The 18,139-nt window shown below is 46.7% G+C and overlaps 1 protein-coding gene across 3 annotated transcripts in view; it reads left to right on the top strand.

Moving 5' to 3' along the window:
• CFDP1 (craniofacial development protein 1) overlaps positions 1-17,794 on the top strand; it is a 138,166-nt gene extending 120,372 nt beyond the window's left edge. The window contains exons 6-7 of one of the 3 annotated variants that reach the window (XM_079908555.1): positions 2,485-2,643; positions 13,875-17,792. In XM_079908555.1, the coding sequence (XP_079764681.1) occupies positions 2,485-2,643; positions 13,875-13,965 (250 nt within the window). In that variant the 3' untranslated portion in view covers positions 13,966-17,792. Of the gene's footprint in view, positions 1-2,484; positions 2,644-13,874 lie in introns of those variants that run through there. The other 2 variants (XM_079908557.1, XM_079908558.1) reach the window with 2 other exon arrangements.
• Positions 17,795-18,139: the final 345 nt, after the last annotated feature.

Genomic DNA, 18,139 nt, shown 5'->3' on the forward strand with positions numbered 1-18,139 from the left:
AGAGATGGGTCCAAGGTCAGGGTAAATCTGCCTTCCTGACAATTGCAATGGAATGATGCCAGGATTATGCCACTAAAGCCCCATTTCAAGGTGGAGAGCGAGTGTGAGACCCCACATTCCAGGTTCCGGGAACCAAGTGCTGGTCTCTCCGTGAGGATGAACCTCCGCATGTTTTGGCTGCTACTATAAATGTGTCGTTCACTTTGATTTAGCCTCAAATACAAGAGGGGTAATTTTGCTTTTGAGGCCCTCAAATTAGGAAATCATACACCGTGTTAATGATCCAATGCAAGCAGACATAGAAGCTTTCTCCTAAAGCCTAATAGCACAGGTGAAATTTTGCTGATATTCATTTAAAGGGGGATAACAACTTCTCCTTTTCTAGAACCTTTTTCACTGCTATGCGGCAAAAATCATTTTCCCATAGACTTCTCGAAGTGACTTGTTGAAAAGATGGTATATTCTGGTAATACTGTCAGAGCTGTAGGCTGTCGGGGAGAGATGGTGTACAGAGCCGTGGTGCTGCCCAGATAAAATGGGGAACCCTGAGTTGCTGAGAGCTGATTGGCAAATATAAGTGGAAATTCCTCCCCTTAGGTGAGTGATGGTGGGACAAGACAGAAGTCAGGGAGACAAGTGAAGAGCCTGCTTAATCATCCAGGTGAGAATATAAAAATGAGAACCAGGACAGTAGCAGTGAAGCAGGTGAGAAGGGGAAAGATTTGAGCCATATTAAGTTTCTGCCTCCCCACTTATGCTCTGTTCCTGGTAAAATATAGTCTGTGTGTGTTGATGGAGAGATTGTTCTGGGACTGTTATCCAGAAAAGAATTAGAAGATATGAATCAAAAGCTCATAAAGAGCTCTTTGGAAAATCCTTAAGCAAATTGGGAATAAAATAGCCGTCAGAAAATCTCTCAAGTAACTTCTCACGTTAGAAGTGAGACAGCACAGTGCACCACACTGAGGGTCAGAAAAGCCTTGTTTTGCCCTGGATCTGCATCTTCTGTTGGTTTGACCTTTGTTGTATCATTTAACCTCTCTGCACTTTATTTGTCCAACTCGAAATGAGGACAGTGATGCCTGTCCAGCCTCTTGTGAGTTGATCTTAAGCTGACAGCCTGTAGTAGGGTATGACCACAACAGGGAAGCTAATGAGAGTGTGGAGGGTAATGGTTCAGCCCCAGGAGTCTCGTGTTCAGTGTGGACACTGGCCTATCGGCTCGTTCCAGGGCAGAGGTAGTGAGCCACCCCTCACTGGCCCTGTGCTGCAGGAAGGTGGGATTTCAGAATGGTTGGTGAGACACAAGATCATCTTGAAGTTCCTCCTCCAACTCTGAGACTCAGTGGTCCTCTTTCACGGCACTAGGGAGAGTAAGATAAGAAATGGCTATGAAACACTTGGGTAATGAGCCTTCTAGGCAAGTGAGAGGTATTAGTATTGATGTTGTCAGCAGTCCTTGTGTTGTTAGCTCAGAGAGGTTTTAAATGTTTTAACCGTCTTGCATATCTCAGTAAAGCAGAAAATGACTTCTAGTTTCCTGTATGCTGGTATATAACTTGTTTTACTTTCTAAAGAGACCAAAAGCCATGTTCATTCCATACTTCCTTCCCCTAATACCACCTTCTTACTAGCTGCATTCTGTCTTGCTTATTTTATCTCATACATTTAACATTGACTAGAAACATTTGACCTGCCAGGACTTGAACTTGGACATATGGGGTTTCTCCCACCATCCACGACAGCATAACCAGCAAGTAGAGCACAGGCTGTACATTCCCTGCTTTCAGGATGAGGAATGTTCTCCACCTCCTGGGAAAAACCAGGGTCCTGACTCACAGGAGTTGAAAGGAAACTGATCTTAGGGTCTTTTTAAGATCCTGTAACTCTTGCTCATCAGTGTTGGGATCTGGTTCTCTTTCTCTTGAAAGGATTCCCTGGGGCTTTAGTGCACAGATGATGACAGTGATTCAGGATGGATAACATTTATTGCCCCTTTGCTGTGTGCCAGCTGCTGTTTTAAGCACTTTATATAGAGGATACACTACAGCCCTATGAGTAAGCATTCACTTTGTAGATTAGGAAACCGAGGCAGATGTAGTTAAATACCTAGCCTAAAGTCACATGGTTCGCGCTGGAATATGAAGCAAGGCATGTGATTGTAAAACCATGTCTGAATCATGCTGCACTTCTCCCTCCTTGCAAGCAGAGACCTGTCTGTCATACAGAGCAGACAGACGTCTTCAGGATTTCCTATCCCCAGGTCGTTAGAGTGGTCAGAGGTATTGAGCAGGAAGAGTGCAATTAGGATTCTGGTCTCCTTACTGTGCTCTCCACAGTGACAGGAAGTACCCTGGATGCAAACATGGCTCCCATTAAGATAAATCGCTTGAATCTAGGGAGGCCCGTGCCAATCAGAAAAACCATTAATCAAGAGATTAGAGTTTTTACCTGCTACATGTTTCATGTTTTTGCTTTCCCTAGGTTAAAAAGATCAAGTGGCATGAGCAGCCTTCTGGGGAAAATAGGAGCCAAGAAGCAGAAGATGAGCACCCTAGAGAAGTCGAAGCTGGACTGGGAGAGCTTCAAGGAGGAGGAGGGCATTGGCGAAGAACTAGCCATCCACAATCGGGGGAAGGAGGGGTAAGAAGCAGTGCATTCTATTCTCTGAAAATCCTCCAAACCCTGGGCTAGTTCATTGCACATGCGCCACCCAATTTAAGTAGGCAGGAGCTTTTCACGGTAAAACAAAAAACATGAGCTCTCTGGTTTGTTGTTGAAGCTGTGTTCTAATGTGGGCAGGTCCTGTCGGTGAGGAAAACATTGGGGTGACAGGAAGGGGGTGGGGGGGCACGTGAGCAGCACTTCTCTCGGGGAGAGGCACGTCTGCCAAGCTGAATTTGCTGAATTGCAGCTCCCATGAACTGTAAGTCACCTCGTTTGTTCATGTGGTCAGATCTGGCTCACCGTATCAGCCTCAGTCTCATCTGAATTATTTGGCCTTCTGAGAAGCCAGACAAGCTCAGTGCATCAAACGCAGAGTCAACAGAGCGCCTAGATGTTGTCGGGTATTGTGGGATTTTTTTGTCCGTGTCATTGTGGCCCGGGGTGGGGCTTCACCTTTGGCTTCAACCTATGTGACACACCAGCCCTCAGACAGCATCTGGGCCATCACATGCCCCCTCTTCCTCTTCACTTTGGAATACAAAGAGGGTGTCCATAAACTGTGTACAGGAATGTCCTGAGAGAAACGGTGTTCACTGAGTACTTAGGAACCTCAGAAGAACCCAAGAACAAAGTTACGACAGAAGTGGGTCCATGGCTCAAGGTCCACACTCCCCACCCCTAACAGTGAAAGGAAGTGTGCGTGGCCCATCAGACAGCCCTGGTACTCCACATGCCTGCCCCTCTCCAGCAGGGGCTCTCCCTGCAGTCGCTGTGCATCCCTGAGGCTCAGCTCCTTCACCAGTAAAACTGAGATAGTAATACCACCCTTAGGGTGGTTGTGAGGCTCTCATGAGACAAAAGATGTGATATATATATCATGCATATATGTATATAGCACAGGCAGACCTCAGAGATATTGCAGGTTCTGTTCCAGACCACTGCAATGAAGCAAATATCGCAATAAAGTGAGTCATGCGAATTTCTTGGTTTCCCAGTGCATATAAAAGTTATGTTTATACGATACTGTAGTCTATTAAGGATGCAAGCATTATATCTAAAACACAATGTACAAGCCTTAATTAAAAAATACTTTATTGCTAAAAAATGCTGACAATCATCTGACAACACAAGATTGCCACAGTCCTTCAATTTGTCAAAAAACTTAGTATCTGCAAAGTGCAATAAAGTGGAGCACGATAAGAAAGGCATAAAGCCCTGTCCACATAAAGCCCTTTGCAGAACTGCCCGTCACTGTCACTTAAAGGTGTGTATTAAGTGGTAGTCATTCAGGTTACTTATAAGCTAAATTATAATAAAGATAGGTGAGGGATTTGTTTGGGGGGTCATTTTTCTAGATTAGGTTTCACGAGTATTTGAATGAACGTAGAAGCTGATCAGTAGATTAAAAAAAAAATGCCTTTAATGACTTTATGAGCTTGTTTAACTACCAGACTTCTAAGTCCATCTGTCAAAGATGGTTTGCCACAGGACAGAGGTAGAAGTACCAGAGCCATCTGGGGAAGGGCCCACAAGAAAGCACAAGCAGGAGTCAGTGTTACCTGCAGAAGGCCTCTGATGCATGCCCTGAACCTCCCCACTCTGACTCAGCTCTAGTAACTCAGCCCCGCCACTTCTCCATGTTTGCCTGGTGATCTCAGGCAGCAGAGGAACTGCCAGTGCGTGCCACACTTTACTGCTTCTCTGAGGATTGATTATATGGGTTAGACAGTGTTCGTTCTGTTAATAGAGGTCTTATAAAAGTAAGGAGTGGTGCTGTTGAAGATAAGGGAGAGATAAGAAAATGTAGGCTGGAAGAGAAAACAAGATTAAAAAGGACATCTGCCCAATGAGGACTTTTCAGGCAATGGAAAATCACATAACTGGGTTAGGGAACAGCTAATAGCATACAACTTTTAAGCTCTTTGCTTTTCCCTCTGTCTCTGAGCCTTTTCCGCCTGGCCAGATGATTCCACGGATCTGATTGTATTTTTCCAGTGCAGATATGATGACTTCTGTGCTCTGCCTTTGGCTCTTCTCACCTGCCCTCTCTAGTGCCCACCCCATACCTCCACTCACTGCCTTTCCTAGCTCCTGGCAGATTAAAGGGCCCAACCCCTAGTCCAGGGAGGGAACTATTACTCTGGTTCTTACCTTGGCTAAGCATGAGAACCTTCTGGGGGTTTTTCCAGAGTTACATGACAAGGGCATCCCTGTGCACCACTGAATCAAGAGTCACAGATGTCTGTGTGGTGTGTGTATACACACACACACACACACACACACACATATACACACGATGGAATATTACTCAGCCATAAAAAAGAATGAAATTTTGCCGTTTGCAACAACATGGATGGACTTGGAGAGTATATGCTTAGTGAAATAAGTCAGACAGAGAAAGACAAATGTGGAATCTAAAAAATACAACAAACGAGTGAATAAAACAAAAAAGAACTTACAGATACAGAGAACAAACTTAGTGGTTACCAATGGGGAGAAGGAAGGGAGAAGGGGCAAGACAGGGGTAGAGGATTAAGAGGTACAAACTACTACGTATAAAATAAATAAGCTATATGGGAATATAGCCAGTTTTTTATAACTATATGGAGTATAACCTTTAACAATTGTGAATTACTTGGGAATTCTCTGGCAGTCCAGTGGTTAGGAACTCCACGCTTCCATTGCAGGGGGCATGGGTTCAATTCTTGGTCAGGGAACTAAGATCCCACAAGCTTTGCGGCTGTGCCAAAAAAAAAAAAAAATTGCGAATTACTACGTTGTACACCTGAAACTGATATAATATTGTACAGCAACTATACCTCAATTTAAAAAAAAAGAGTCACAGATACCGGTATCTTTAAATCACTCCTCAGGTGCTTCTCATGCACAGCCTGGATTGAGACTCACTAGACCACAGCAACTAAATTCTAGAAATGAGAGCAAGACAGTCAGCTGCTGGGTGAGCCTATCCAGCACGTATGTAACTTAGAGAGCTGACTTCAAAACAGGGACTGTCAAGAAGGGCAAGAAGATTTCTACTGAGAAGTGTGCCCAGTGCCACAGTGTCAGAGGGTGGGAAGCACAAGCCAAACCTGAAAGGTCTGTTTGGTCAGGCCCCCAAATTCTCTTACACAGATGCCAACGAGAGCAAAGGCCACCTGGGGAGAGTCTGCTCTGAGGGAATATGTGGAGAATCCCAAGAAGTACTACCATGGAACAAAAGTGATCTCTGCTGAAACTAAGGGGGAAAGGTCCTATTTGATAACATCTCAAAAAAGCTACTTATGAGTAATGATTGGCCTCTACCATATTTATTATGAGACTGTGACATTTTTACAGACACCATATTCAAATTGTTCTCCTATACAAGAATCCAAATCATGGATAGTGATAAAAAATATTCCTGTAATACAGACCTGACTAAAATAAGATGGAATTGAGGTTAAAAGATGATGTTGTGCTTTTTGTGTTTTGATCGTAATTCTACTTCAGTAAGTGCTATCCCATCTTTCCCCTTGTAAAGCTTTAATAGAATTTGAAGCTACATTGGTCAATATTGGATTATTATTGTCCAATTTTTAAATTTTATTTAGTTTATTTATTTTTGGCTGCATTGGGTCTTCGTTGCTGCGCGCGGGCTTTCTCTAGTTGTGACGAGCGGGGGCTACTCTTCATTGTGGTGCTCGGGGCTTCTCATCGCTGTGGCTTCTCTTGTTGCGGAGCATGAGCTCTAGGCACATGGGCTTCAGTAGTTGCACTACATGGGCTCAGTAGTTGCAGCATGCGGGCCCTAGAGCATGCGGGCTTCAGTAGTTGTGGCACACAGACTCAGTAGTTGTGGCGCACGGGCTTAGTTGCTCTGCGGCATGTGGGATCTTCCTAGACCAGGGCTGCATTAGCAGGCGGATTCTTAACCACTGCGCCACCAGGGAAGCCCTACTGTCCAATTTTTTAAAAGCAGTTTTGCTGTGTGAAAATATTCACATAAAGAAGCAAAGCACCTTAAGAAACAGCAGGCACAGGACCAGATCTGCAAAGAATTTAGACAATGGAAATATCAGAGACAGGTTTTAATACAATTATGCCTACTGTATTTAAAGAAGTAGACAAACTTGAAAATATTTGCAAGAAGAAGAAACTATAAAACGTGGCCTAAAAGACCCAAATAAAATTTCTAGAAATGAAAAATTTAATAACCATAATTAAAAACGAGAGGGATAGATTTAATAGTAGTTAGACCAGCAGAGAAGAGAAATACATGCACTGGAAAAGAGCCAGAAGAAATCATCCAGAATATTGTTCAGAGAGACAAAAAATAAGGAAGAGGGAAGTTAAGCCTCCTGGAGGACAGCGTGGGAAGAGATGAGAGACACCTCTTTACAGACTTTTCAAAACTCAAAGAATCCCAAGATAAATAAAATAGAAATCCACACTGCAGAGTGAAGTTGCAGGAAACCCGTGACAAAGAGAAAAATCTTAAGAGCAGCCAGAAAAAAGAGATTTCTTTGAAAGGAGGGGCAGTTAGACTGACAGGTAGCTTCTCAATTAACAGTACTTTTCATAACATCCCCAAATTGGAAACAACTCCAATGTCTATTTGTAATAGACAAATAAAGTGTGATGTGTTCACACACTGGGATACTCTTTACCAATTGGAATGAACATGGGTAAATTTCAGTAACATAATAACACAAAGAAGTTCATGCAGTATGGTTCCATGTATTATATTTATTTGTTTTAATTCCATTTATATGAAGGTCAAAAATGGGCAAAAACAATGCGTCCATTAGGTCAATTTGTGAAGAAGCAAGCCACAAAAGAACGCACACAGTGTATGTCTATTTATGTCGAGTTCTCAGGCCGTCACCAGGTCAAGGAGCCGAATGCTGCCAGCCTTCAGGAGGCACGTTCATAACTTTCACCAACACCCACACCCAACACCCAAGCCCAGCCAGGTGTGAGCCTGCCCACATTTCCACTTCCCTTTCAAGTTTCTGTTCCTCTGACATTACAATCTAGTTGTGCCTAATTGCGAATCATTATAAAGCAAGCTCTCCCAGTACAGCTTGGACTTCTCTAGGGCGCTCATCTTCTGCTTCTTGGCTTGCTATATAATGATTCATCTGCCTTGCCCATTTTATACTCTGTGTGTGTGCGTGTTTGTTATATTTTACAGTAAACTGAAGTGCAGTTGAATTCAAATCCTGGCTCTTCTACCAGCCTGCCATGTGCTCTAGCCCCAGTTTCTTCATCTGTGAAGTAGAAACTCTTCAGTGTACTCCCAGGTTTATAATGGGAATTAAATAAGTAGGGGAAATGTCTGGCATGTTTATAGATAGGATTCCCCCCCACCCCAAGTCTCCGCCCCCTCTTCTTTCTTCTGTCTGCCATTACTGACCACGCCAAGCTTAGGGCCTTACTGGAAGGCTAGGTGGTGCTCTATTCCTCTAAATCCCTTCCTGGTGTATTCCTGCCAAGCCTTCAGGAACACTTCCCACAACCGTGGCCAGTACAGCTTGGGGCATCTCCTCTCTGTCTCCCAGGCTGGCCTCTCTTCCTTCTCTGGGCTTTTAAAGTAGGGAAGTCCCAGGGCTGAGTGATGGGCAGCCGTCGTTCCTCATATTCTCTCCCCCAGGAAAGCTAATTCCATGGCTTAAGTACTATTTTCTGCTGACAACTCGCAAAAAAGCTCTCTCCTGCCTGACCATCCCACTGAGCTGCAGACTCCCGTAGCAGCTGTTTAGTTGACATCTCCATTTGCATGTCCAAGACATTACATCAAACTTAACATCCAAAACCAAATACAGATATCCCCCACTGTTCAAAAGCTTGCTTACACCACTTTGCTTTTGCGAAAGACCTCTACATTTTCTCCCTAACTGAAAGCTGAAGAGGATTTTCGTTTTCACCAAAAGGCAATTGCTTCTTCACTTCACACCATTTCAGCTAAGAGAGGTGTTATAGGGACGCTCTACTTTCGGATAGCTTGAGATACCTCTGCTTGCTTTCTTTCCATAAACAGACTCCTTCCTCAGACTTCTCAGAAAACGGCACCATCACCATGCACCCAACTGATGAAAGAAAGCCCTCGGAGCATCCTCTTCCCACTCAATCCTGAAAGTCCAATAGACAGTTCTGTCATGAAGTATTTTGGTCCATCCCAGCTGCCTGCAGTCCGGTACAAGCTCTGCTCCCTGCTTCTGTATCTGTACCTTCCCTCCATTCTTCTCTACATCACAGCCAAAATGATTTTTTGAAAGTACAAACCGTTTTTCCTCTCTTCCCTGCTGATTTTAAGTAGCACTTAAACGAGTGTTCACCTCCTTACCCTGGCGTTTGCAGGCCCCCCGAGCCGTCCCCTGCCCACCTCTGACCCTCTCCCCTGCTCCAGGTGGCCCAGCCCCTGCACTGCTCCTCCAGGTCCTCCTCCACGGTGGGCTCTTGTTGTGTCACTCAGATGCCACTCTCACTCTCTGAGTAGCCCCACCTTAGGAACCCTCCATCAAATCACCCTCTTTGACCTTCTTCATCACATTTATTGTCAGTTGATACATGTTGTCGTGTTTTGTTTCATGTACGGTAAGCCCCGAAGGGCAGGGTCTGGTTCACCACCCTGCCACCAGCGGGGTGCTAGAAGAGCATCTGTCCCAGAGCAGGCGCTGAGCCATTGTACTGTCTAAATGCACATCCCACTAGCTGTCAGGCAGCCATGGCTTTGTTTTGGAACCTAGTAAGATTGGCATTAACCTCCCAGAAAGGAAGGGTATGACAAGTCAGAATGACATCTCCACCTAGGCATCATTTTCAGACAGCAAAGTTGGTTAAAATGCCTGTTCCAAAGAGGTCAGCTGCACAGCAAAGAATCGCTGCCTTTCCTCTGAGCCATGGACTCCAGGGCACAGTCCAGCATTTCAGGATCAGTGTCACCAGTCGGCACTCAAGGCCTTTAACATTGCTTCCCTCTATTCCTATAACTGATCGCACTAGGTTCCCTGGCAGTGTTCGCCATCAGCAGTGCGTCTCTCCAACACTGCTGAGGTAGAGGCCAGCAGGTTTGGGGGGAGGGAGCAACGCAGAGAAAATGAGAGGAATACGGGCTTGGTCTCGGCTGCTGCTGGCAATCAAATTGAAGGTCATGGAGCTCGATGATTGGAGACCAGGTGTGCTTGTGATTTGGAGAGGCGTGAAGGAGAGAGAAAATAATTTTCTTTCTCCAAAGAATCTATCTCCGTGACTCCCAAGAGTCACTCTTTCAGAACGAGCACAATCTTGAGGTGAGATGGGAGGAAAGCAGTGGACAAGAAAATTAAAATCACCACCCTTTCACTTGGGCCCTCGAGGTGTTTGCGAGTCATCCTCTTGCACAGGGCTTGTGTGATGTTGAGCAGATTGCTTCTTTCACTTGCACTTCTCAGGGCAAAGAAGTGCACCTCCTAGTACTTCCATCACAGAGCTTTATTCCAGCCTCAGACGGCCTGCGCTGCCTGTGGCTTTCTGGTGTTGGTCCACTTTCCTTCTCAGGTTTATGCTGCACAGAACGCCTGCTGGCTCTGCTGGGGGCATAGTGATAACGCAGCCCTGAAACGTCCTCTGTTATGTGCCTGCTTCGGATTTCCCTGCACCTCCCTGTGCTCTTTCTTTTCCTGACCAGTGGGCAGGACACCTCTCATGGGCGGTTGTGACTGTTTGGTGGAGCTTTTGGGGATCAGCTGCCCCACAGAACTCTGCCTTCTTGTGGGGATGGATGGGCGTCCTTTCACTTGCAGCCTGGTTTCCCAGAAGTAGGTACTAACGTTCTCTAGAAGCATTTTCTACCCTTCTCGTCCTCTTCTTCTATTTTTCCTTCCCTCCACATTGGCCTAGATCTCAAGAAAATTGGTGGCAGAAAAGTAATTTGGGTTGCAGGATCAAAAAGATGACCGAGCCTATTGTGTCTAACCTGGTTCTGAAAGGGAAAGCTTAGAAAATCCCTTAGGTTTTGGTGCTATTAGCATATTTTATTAATGACAGTGAAGAGCTGCAGCCTCTTAAATGGGCCACATAAGGCAGTAGTGGTGGGAAGGGATGATCCCCTCTGCCCTTCCCAGTAGACTGGGCTGAATCAGTCTGGGTCCCCAGGAGTGCTGGGCACAGACCAGAAAAGAAGCCTTGCACTTGTCAGCTGGTGGTTCTCTTCTGGGACTGTAACCCGCTTAAGGTGCCTGAAAACTTTCTGAGGCTCAGTTTAAATAGGTCGTCCACTCGGGCCACCTTGGAGGAGGCAGCCTTCCCCACAAGCCCTTCCTCTTTCTGGGGCATTTGGTCTCTTGGTCCCTGTTCCAGCTGTCCCAGTTTCTGAGGCTTTATAGTGATACAGTCAGGTCAGAAATGGGAAGCAAGAACCGCACAACACTCATAGGCATTTTTGGTTTTATTGTTTACAAAGTACTTCTCACAGTTTCATTGTACTGTCAGAGGGGTGTTGTAATTTTTATTCCTGTTTTACAGAGAAGAAAAATAAAGTATCTTGCCCACAGTCACACACATAGTAAATGTCAGAGCCACCCTCATCCTTGGCACCTTTTCTGTCTTGAGGGTGGGAGGAGGATGTCGAGTAGAAGTGTTGTTCCTGGTCAGCTCTTGGCCGCAAACCAAAGCCATCACAAGGATCCTGTTAGCAGCTGCAGATGCTGTGAACGGGGGAATGAAGTCGCCAAACCTGCCTTGATGGCCTTTGTCTGGGTTGCCCTTGAGAATTGCATTCTGCATATGTGCCCCTCTTTGCTGCCTGAGGCGTTCCCTAAACCTGAACTCTGCCTGCACCTGCTTGTTTAGCACCCAGCGTGGCTTCGCTCTTGATAGTCTCAAAGTCAGCTGGACCCGGCACCAGCACCGCTTCCGGGAACCTGGAAGGCATTATTCATGCTCAGTGAGCATCTTAATTTAAGTATCACTTCCTCTTCTTTAAAGGAAAGTCAAGAAGACAGACCACAAATGCTCAAAGCCACATACTTCCTCTTCTTTCCGCCCCCAGGCCCGCTCTCTCAGGTATCCCTGGGTAATGGCTCTCTTGAAACATGCCCTAAAGTTGTCTTGAACCATGGCTCCCGCATTTGTTCTTTGGGAACTTCCAGAGAGGCAGTTAAAGCGCAGGCTGTCAGAACACTGATCTCCGTCGTGGTCTTCACCAGGGCCTGTGGGCTGGGGTGGGGAGGGGTGACGGTTGTAGTGTGACAAAGCCCGTCAGTGATCTCGGTTAACAGTCCCCACTGGGGAATCATGGGTCCCTTGGTGGTAGACAGAAGATGAATTTGTTCTGTCATGTGTCTACTTACCGGCCACAGTCTCTCCTGCTTTCACACTTTATCAAAAGGGGTCCACAGTGTCTGTGGCTTCCCCATCTGCCGGGGAATCTGAAATTGAAATTTAACCAGGCATCCTGTATTTCATTTGCGAAATTTGATGACCTGACCTTGAGGGCTTATGTCAAGCCTACAAGCAGGCCCTGCCCTTGTGTTTCCAGCCATTCTGGCCCCTCCTTGGCAATTTTGACACAGCAGCTGAGTTCCTGATCCCAGACCAGGTGGTAGCTAGTAGTTGCTGATAACGTGCGTCAAGAGGGCTGACTGTTCCCCTTGGATTGATTGTCCTCAGAGCCCTGACAGAAGCTGGCTTCCCGAAATGATGGTGACAACTCTGCCACTTTATTGAGCACCTGCTCTGTGCTAGGCATGATATGTACACTATTGCATTTAATCCCCACAACAGCCCTTCAGAGTAGGAATGATTAAGGATGATTACCTTTTTTTGGGGGGCGGGCAAATTAGGAAACAGAATTAGCAAGGTTACGTGGCTTACCCAGAGACACAGCTAGCAAGCCGCAGGGTCGGGATTCAAGCTGAGAGCTGCCACCCTGTCCGTAGTGAGGTATAGGGTTAGTGGCCGCAGGCCTGGCTGGAGAGCGGATGGGCTGGACTGGGTTGCTCCTCACAGGGTGCTGTGGGCAGGCAAGCGAGGCTCTGAACTCAGCAAAGGAACACAGGGTCCTGAACCTGCTAACGTTCTCACCCTAAACGTAATGACCTTGTAATGACAGATGCATATTTTCCACAGTGCAACAAAGGAAAGATTAGTGCAGAGATTCAATTCTGCCTGCCGTTTTCAGTGGCAGTTTTGCTCTCTCAACAGATTAATTAGCAGCAGAGATCCCCTCCCCCCAGGCAAGCAGCAGCACAGTTCAGGCCAGAAGGTGCACGAAAATGCAGCTGTGTCTCATTCAGCGGCCAGCCTTCTCCTCGCAGTGCCTGCTGCTTCAGCCCTGTGCTTCCTTCTCACCCTGCCTGGGAGGCCGACGGAAGCCTTGTCTGCTGAGCCTGGCCAAGATGAGGGGCAAACCACCAGCTTTTAGGGGACCCTGTGTGTGAGCCGTGGATGGCAAAGGTGCTTGACCTCGTTCCCTTGGAGGAATTTAAGGAAAGGCCTCTTCTGTCGTCCTCGCAGAAGCACCCTGGCTGCATCTGGGTGGAGGACACAAGGAGAGGTGGTGGGAAGGGTGAGGGGAAGGAAGGAGCTGCAGGTAAATACCTTCGACGGTGAGCGCTCTGCGCACCTCAGCCCACTTCACCTTCCCTGCAGCCCCAGGAGGTAGTTCTTACTGGGTTTCTTCCATTTGTAGAGGCATCTTTTCCCACATTTTGATGCGTGTGTGCAGGGTACATAGCTTTCTCTCCCCACCAACTCAGCGCACCGCCAAGGCCAGGAAATGTGGTGTCACTATTTTGCTGCTGAGAAAAGCGACGCTCCTTGACCAGCATGGTCTGCTAATGTCTAACCAAGCCAGGCTCTGAACCTGGGCTGGAGGGAGCCCCCATTCTTTCCTTAAAACCTGGTTACAAAATTGCAACATTTTTTTGCCTTCAGCCTCTAATGTACTTCCCCTTGATAAGTTGTTGGTTTCTCTTTTTCATTCTATTTTCACTCACATCTGAACCAGAAACGTGCTTGTTTAGACTAAATGGGAGTGGTCTGGATGTTCCTGAAATAGTCGTGTTGTCCACTCTGGGCACCACCTGTGGTCATCCGTTTATGTTTGCTGTAACCCGATAATCCCACAGGCCAAGTGGACCCCTTTACACCGGGGTGAGGGATGCGGGGGACAGGACAGGACAGTGCAGGGGAGGCATTTTCTTTTACTGCATCTGCTGACAGATACCTTCATTTTCTTCCAGGTACATTGAACGGAAAGCTTTTCTAGACCGAGTGGATCACAGGCAGTTTGAAATCGAGCGAGATCTCAGGCTGAGCAAAATGAAACCCTGATGTGATGAGGAACCTACAGCAGCTTAATCCTGTTTACAACGTGAGCTTTTTGTGCGTCTTTGAAATGTTTCCCGTGTTTCCCATTGACTGTTTCCCAGCAAGGTCTTTTTTTCTACATTGAATTTCTGTCTTTGTATCTTGATCTCATGTGATTTCATTCATTTTACTTTTAATAGTTTGTCTTTTAAAAAATAAAAATTAAAAAGTACAGGTTGGTCCTGTGAGAGGCTGGTGAAGATGACAGCACTCACCTTTCCTTTGTTCTGCTACAAAGTCCACCAGGCCAAGCCAGCACCTCCCAGGCCTGTCCTGGCCACCATGGTGGAGAGAGTGACCAGCCTGCACACACGTGAACCCCCAGAGGCTGTAGGGCTCCCTGTGAAGAGGCTCGCCAGTGTTGGTGGAACACCAAGTCCCTGGGCAGCTCTGTTCTCAGTTCCACTCCTGCTTCTCTCCTGATCTCTTTCTCTCTCCTGAATGGGATTCCTATTTGCTGGTATAATGTGAGGCTGAAAATAAGGATACACTATTACTGCATTAGGGATTTTTCTTTTCCTTCAGCCATTTTCATGTTCTCAAAGTCAACTTCATGTGTGCTCTCACCTCAGTAATGCTTTAATTTTTGGGTTGTCAAAGAAGACTCCAAAGGACTTTTTTTTTAACTCTTTAGGAAAATTTAAATTTCAAACTTCATATTAATAAAGCAGTAAACAGCACATCCTGCCCCTGTGGGCTGGTGGTGGGGATGTCCTGAGTAACACGGACAGGTTTGGGGGAGGTAGGGTTCCAAAGACTGGAATTCAGAATCCTGCCTGGACATCTACCAGCTCTGTGACCTTGAGCACAGTTCAGCTTTCTGAACCTTCATTTTCTGGTCTGTAAGTGGCCTGAGTAATACCAGAACCTCACAGGGTCGAGATGAGCCAGTGAACATGTGCAGGGAACACGCACAGGTCTCCCCCTCCAGTCCTCTAATATGTGGGCAGAACCTCATGCAGCCAAGACCTGATTGTCAGCCCTGCATGGCCGTGAGGTTATGACCCTCATTACTCACTGAGGCCAGGCTGGGTGGTCGGGCTGATTGAGGTGTGTGCATCTTCAGTTGAGAATCATCTTTTCTGTCAGAGTCTTCTTTGAACCATAGCCCACAGTTTTTAAGAACAGGTGGATAATATTTTATCTAGCTCTTCACATCCACACTTAGTGAAAACTAATCTGCCTGACTCCCAAAGGAAGTGACATCTCTTTATCTAGGAGTCGGGAATTGCCAAGGAAAATGTTTGCAGGAAGTGGGGGCCTGAGTCAGCGCCGGGAGGCAGCTCGGTAGCCCTTTGCCGGGCACCGTGCGCCTCCCTTGTCCGTGGCATGGATGACTGAGGAGGGCAGCCAAGGATACTTCCTGCTGGTCTGTGGAGTCCAGAGAATCCCTGAGAGATGAGTTTCCTGGCCTTGCTCCTGCCATCAGTCTTTGTCTTCTTGTCCCAGATAAACGCATCACATTTCCAGAGCATCTGTTACCTTCCCATTACTGAAAAAAACTGCCCTAAAACAGCATAAGGTCAAAGAATAAAAACAGCCTTCTCTATGTGTTCTGTTCACCTATTTCCCAAGGAACACAGTCCTCTAATTAGGAGCGCTGCATGAGGTCCCTAGGGGAGAAAGGCCGCATTAAGAGCTAAGTCTTGAGTGAGGCGTGCGCCCCTGGGGCTGAGGAGGGGAACAGGACTAGGAGCCCAGGGCCCGATTTCATGAGAACTGACAGGTCCAGCAGGCCAGCTGGTAGCTGCTGCTGCAGGAGGGTGCAGAAAACCTCCCTAGAGAAGAGTGGCGTGATGGTGCTGCTGGTAGCCAGGCAGGGACCAGGAAGGCCAGGTGACAGGGCTCTCCAGGTGCTGTGCTGCCTCTTGGCCTCAGCAGGACAGAGGAGGTGTGTGCGGCGTGGCTCTCTGGAGTGCGTCTTCTTCTGGTATTTGGTATCAGTCTTTAGCCAGAACTGGAATTGCTCAGGCATGTTGGGTAAGAGTCCATGACTCTTTTTTTTTTTTTAATTACCAAAAAACCAGTAAACAGATAGGAATTGGTGTAAGATGGTGGACTCCTGGGGAAGGATTCAGAAGCTCTTAGCTTCATCAATAAATGATGCAGTGGTTCCATGTGCCTAGTGCTTCCTCACAAGTTATCTGACCAGAAGAGGAAACTTGCCTGAGGTCAGACTGCGAAACTGCCGGCGGTCACACCTATGTCTTATGCCTAGAGGACAGAAGGCGGGGGGCCCTGCCGGCGAGATGAAACAGCCTCTCATCGCCTTCTGGATCCCAGCTCCTAGTTGAAGGATTCACGTTGGAAAGGAAAGATTTGAGTGCAAGGGGACAGAGCAGCCAAAGATGAAGAGATGCTTCCAGTTGAGAAGAATGGCAGCTGGCACACTCCGGTGCCAGAAGCTTGTGTCAGAAGTACACCAAAGGCTTGGGCACACTGGCTTCAGCTTCCAGTCCTTTGTGCCGCGGGGCGGCATCTGAACCTCTCTTTGGGGAAGAGTGTGCTGCCTCACCTAGACACACTCAGGCCTTGGGCAGACAAGCCGGTGGGGAGGCATAAGCCCTGCCCCAGAACCAAGTTGCTGTGCTACACGGTGTAGGCAGTGTTGCCCTCTCCTCTTTGGGATGCTGCCTGGTTTCAGCAAGTGAGGGGAGGAGGGGCTGGTGCCCAGGTGACAGTACCTCGGAGAGTCGAGGTATCTTAAATGCCATCCCACTGCACCTCCTTCCTTGGGCACACAGGTGTACCCAGGGTTCCTGCTTCAGGCTTTCCTGCAAAGTCTTTCCTTTTTTTCTGCAGCTTTTTTTTCATGCCCTCTTAAGGCAACTTAGATCCAACAGGACCACCAGATGCAATCTTTGTGCACACAAAGTTGACCACAGAGGGAAAGTGGGCTGTGGAAGTCTGGAAGATTCCACCCTGGTTCCCTGCAGCCTGGAATTGCCCAGTCCCCAGAGACTCTCCTTTCCAGAGTCCCTCTCCATGGTCTGCCGGTGAGCTTTCATTGTTGTACCCTCAGAAAGCTGATGGTGTAGACAGATCTCCACTCAAGTAAGGGAAAAGGTGGCTGTGTCAGGGAGGGAAGGGAGAAATGTAACATGAGGAGAACACTGGCAACATCTTACAGTGGGTTTGGCGTCCTGCCTCTAACCTTAGATTGTAGCCCTGCCATCCGGGTTGAGTCCCTCCCTCTGTGTCTCAGATTCCTTGTCTTCAAAAGGTTTCTGAGAATGCTTAATAATCCTGCTCTGCCTACCTCACAGTATTTTGTTAAATGAAATACATTATCCAAGTGTTAAGTTACTCTAATTAAATTGCACACTAAAAACTCCCAGCTCCCCAAGACAGCCAGGCTTCTGTGAGTATAAATTAGCACCGCCTTGAAGAACACTTTGGCGATGTCTCATGAATCTGGAGCTGCACTCGGCCTGTGACACAGCAGCTCTGCTCTTGGCTTGACATCCTAGAGAAGCACCAGCATGTGCACAAGGAGGCAGGCTCATTGGTGATAGTAAAAACCTGGAAACCACCCAGTGCCCATCAGGAGAAGGGGCCAATTGTGAAATAGCCACACAGTGGAGTACAGTACAGCAGTGAAACGACTGGGCCAGGGCTACATGCCTCAACACAGATGAATGAACCTCTTAGGCAGCATTGATGCAAAACAACTAGCGTACAGTCCCAGTTATACAAGTTCAAAAGCATGCGAACGTAGAGGTGATGGTTGCCCAACATTGTGAATGCAGTAAATGCCACTGAATTGTACACTTTAAAATGGTTAATTTTATGTTATGTGAATTTCACCTCAATAAAATTTTTAAAACATGAGAAAGGTATTGTCCTTTGACTCAGAATAATATATATACTATATAATTATATATATTCATATATTCATTCAATATAAATATATATAAACAAATGGGTGATAAACACTAAATTCAGCATAGTGGTTACCTATCATGGGATTGGGAAGCTTATACAATAAAAGAAAGATAACAGAGGAGCTTCGTTTAATGATGTGGGTTTATATCTTCAGTTGGGAGTTGGGGACACAGATATTTCTTATGTTATTCATTATACCTTTCTACTCTATCTGTAATATTTCAAGATAAATTTTTTTTTTTTTTTTTGTCTG

The sequence above is a fragment of the Stenella coeruleoalba genome, assembly GCF_951394435.1.
Source record: "Stenella coeruleoalba genome assembly, chromosome: 20".
NCBI lineage: Eukaryota > Metazoa > Chordata > Mammalia > Artiodactyla > Delphinidae > Stenella > Stenella coeruleoalba.